This window comes from Jatropha curcas, chromosome 4 (genome assembly GCF_041381405.1).
Source record: "Jatropha curcas cultivar XTBG-Jc1 chromosome 4, XTBG_Jcur_1.0, whole genome shotgun sequence".
Taxonomy (NCBI): Eukaryota; Viridiplantae; Streptophyta; class Magnoliopsida; order Malpighiales; family Euphorbiaceae; genus Jatropha; species Jatropha curcas.
In genome coordinates this window covers 19,657,040-19,659,433 of record NC_143154.1, presented here as the reverse complement: position 1 = coordinate 19,659,433, position 2,394 = coordinate 19,657,040, and the positions used below count along the sequence as shown (strand labels likewise).

At 35.4% G+C, this 2,394-nt stretch overlaps 1 protein-coding gene across 1 annotated transcript; it reads left to right on the top strand.

Annotated features, from left to right (window-relative positions):
• Nucleotides 1–259: 259 nt before the first annotated feature.
• LOC105638668 (xyloglucan endotransglucosylase protein 1) lies at nucleotides 260–1,579 on the top strand. Its single transcript, XM_012222502.4, has 3 exons — nucleotides 260–584; nucleotides 672–865; nucleotides 976–1,579. The coding sequence occupies exons 1-3, from the start codon at nucleotides 318–320 to the stop codon at nucleotides 1,379–1,381; spliced, it is 867 nt and encodes a 288-aa protein (XP_012077892.1). The 5' UTR covers nucleotides 260–317; the 3' UTR covers nucleotides 1,382–1,579.
• Nucleotides 1,580–2,394: the final 815 nt, after the last annotated feature.

The following is a 2,394-nucleotide window of genomic DNA, read 5'->3' as shown; positions in this document are numbered from 1 at the left end:
AATTTCTTTTAAAACTATATAATGATTAAATTGAAAAAAAAAAAAATAAAATACAAAAATTATCTATATTTCCTATGCTGTTTCGTCCTCAATCAAATCTTCGATTTTGAAGCGTGTGTCCAGTTTTCAAGTCAATGCATTATTTACGACAGCTCTCCTCCAGTTTTAAGCCAACTGCGATTTGCCAGCTATTATTCTAATCACTGAAAGGCAAACTTACAACAATTCCTCACTATATAAAGGCCTCAGGACATGGGTTCTACTATCATCACTTGTCTCTTTCTCTTTACCAACTAAGTTTTCTTAAAAAAAAAACAATGGCATTATCAAATATGCTTTTGCTTTCTACAGTCTTATTGTTTTCCCTAATGGCAATCTCAGACGCTAATTTCTACCAAAATTTTGACATAACTTGGGGCGATGGACGAGCTAAGATACTCAATGGAGGCCAGCTTCTCACACTGTCTCTTGATAAGGCATCTGGGTCTGGCTTTCAGTCCAAGAATGAGTACTTATTTGGCAGAATTGACGTGCAGATTAAACTGGTTCCAGGCAACTCAGCTGGCACTGTCACAACATTTTATGTGAGTATTACTCTTCATTATTGAATCCATAGCGCTGATTTTCAATTATAATCATTGTTTACTAAAATTTTTATGCATTATATGTAGTTATCCTCTCAAGGACCAAATCATGATGAGATCGATTTTGAGTTTTTGGGCAACTCATCTGGAGATCCATACATTCTCCACACCAATGTGTATAGCCAAGGGAAAGGAAACAGAGAACAACAATTCTATCTCTGGTTTGATCCCACATTGACCTTTCACACATACTCCATTGTATGGAATGCTCAAAAGATCATGTAAGTTAATTTTTCATTTTAAGTATTGTAGGAGGTTATTTACAATTTTTATTCAAAAATATAAGCATTATCCAAGGAATTTTTTTAATTTTTGTTCATGTACAATACAGTTTCATGGTGGATAACATACCCATCAGAGTGTTTAACAACTTAGAATCAATCGGAGTGCCATTTCCCAATAAGCAACCCATGAGGATTTATTCAAGCCTTTGGAATGCTGATGACTGGGCAACAAGGGGAGGGCTAGTGAAGACTGATTGGACAAATGCTCCTTTTATTGCCTCTTACAGAAATTTTAAAGCCAATGCTTGTGTTTGGTCTTCTGGGTCTCCTTGTGCCTTAACCTCCACCAATTCATTGCAGGACAGTAAATGGCAAGTTCAAGAACTTGATGCCTCAGGCAGGAACCGGCTGCGGTGGGTGCAGAAAAAGTATATGATATATAACTATTGCTCTGATTATAAACGCTTCCCTCAAGGTCTTCCATCTGAATGCAAGAGATCAAGATTCCTCTAAATTAAGACGCTACTGCTTGCCTAATTGTCCTTGGCTTCTTTCTTTCATTTTTTCCCTTGATAGGTCAATTTGGCTAGACAATTTATTATTATTTATTCTTTCGTGACATTTATTTATTCCTTATTCATTCTATAATATATAATACATTGTAATGTCAAATTATATATTAACTAGATGAAGGTTTGCCTATTGGAGCTATTATTTTATTGTCATATTATATATCATGTTTTAGAAAATATTTTATAATGTAAAGAATTTTCTTTGTTTTTTTTTGGTAAATAAAGAGAGCGAGCTATAAGGATACAAGTACAATCTAGAGTTGGTTACACCATAAGAGTCATGTAAAAGGGCTTTGGGAAGGATCCATAAACACATGAGTTCCCATATCATATTTCCTAGCCTCCTTTGAACGAAAATCAGCACAAAAGTTTGCTTCCCTATAAATATTGATGCACCTCACAATTACAAGATGTGGGGGAAGTTGCTGAATAGCCAAAACGATCCACTGGACAGGCCCAGAGGAGGATGTTAAAAAGAAGTATTTTTTCTATATATGTTATTTAGAGTTGAATACACTAATATATAGATACAAAGACAGAGGATTTTTAGACCTATTATAGCTGTACACAATCTGTGGCTAAACATAAGGATGACCCTTGAAGTATGGGATTTACATAACTAGATTTCTCTACTTACCTATTTAGACAACTCATGCAAATACTCCCCCTCAAGTTGGTGCATCGATATCTCTTATGTCCAACTTGTCAAGTGAGTTGTAGAAGTTCCTTGTAGACATTGCTTTTGTAAGTATATCAGCCAACTAGTCTTCTGATTTAACAAATGGGAGATAAATAATCCTTTCTTCAAGGTTTTGTTTGATAAAGTTCCGATCCACCTCAACGTGCTTAGTGCGATCATGTTGGACCGAATTGTGAGAGATAGCGATGGCCGCCTTGTTATCACAGAACCAATTCATTTCAAAACTCGGAGCAACTCTGATTTTAGTAGTAGCT

Coding starts and splice junctions, on each gene's coding strand:
- LOC105638668 (XM_012222502.4), top strand. CDS start 318: ATGGCATTATCAAATATGCTTTTGCTTTCTACAGTCTTATTGTTTTCC. Junction 585..671: donor GCACTGTCACAACATTTTAT/GTGAGTATTACT, acceptor CATTATATGTAG/TTATCCTCTCAAGGACCAAA. Junction 866..975: donor TGGAATGCTCAAAAGATCAT/GTAAGTTAATTT, acceptor TGTACAATACAG/TTTCATGGTGGATAACATAC.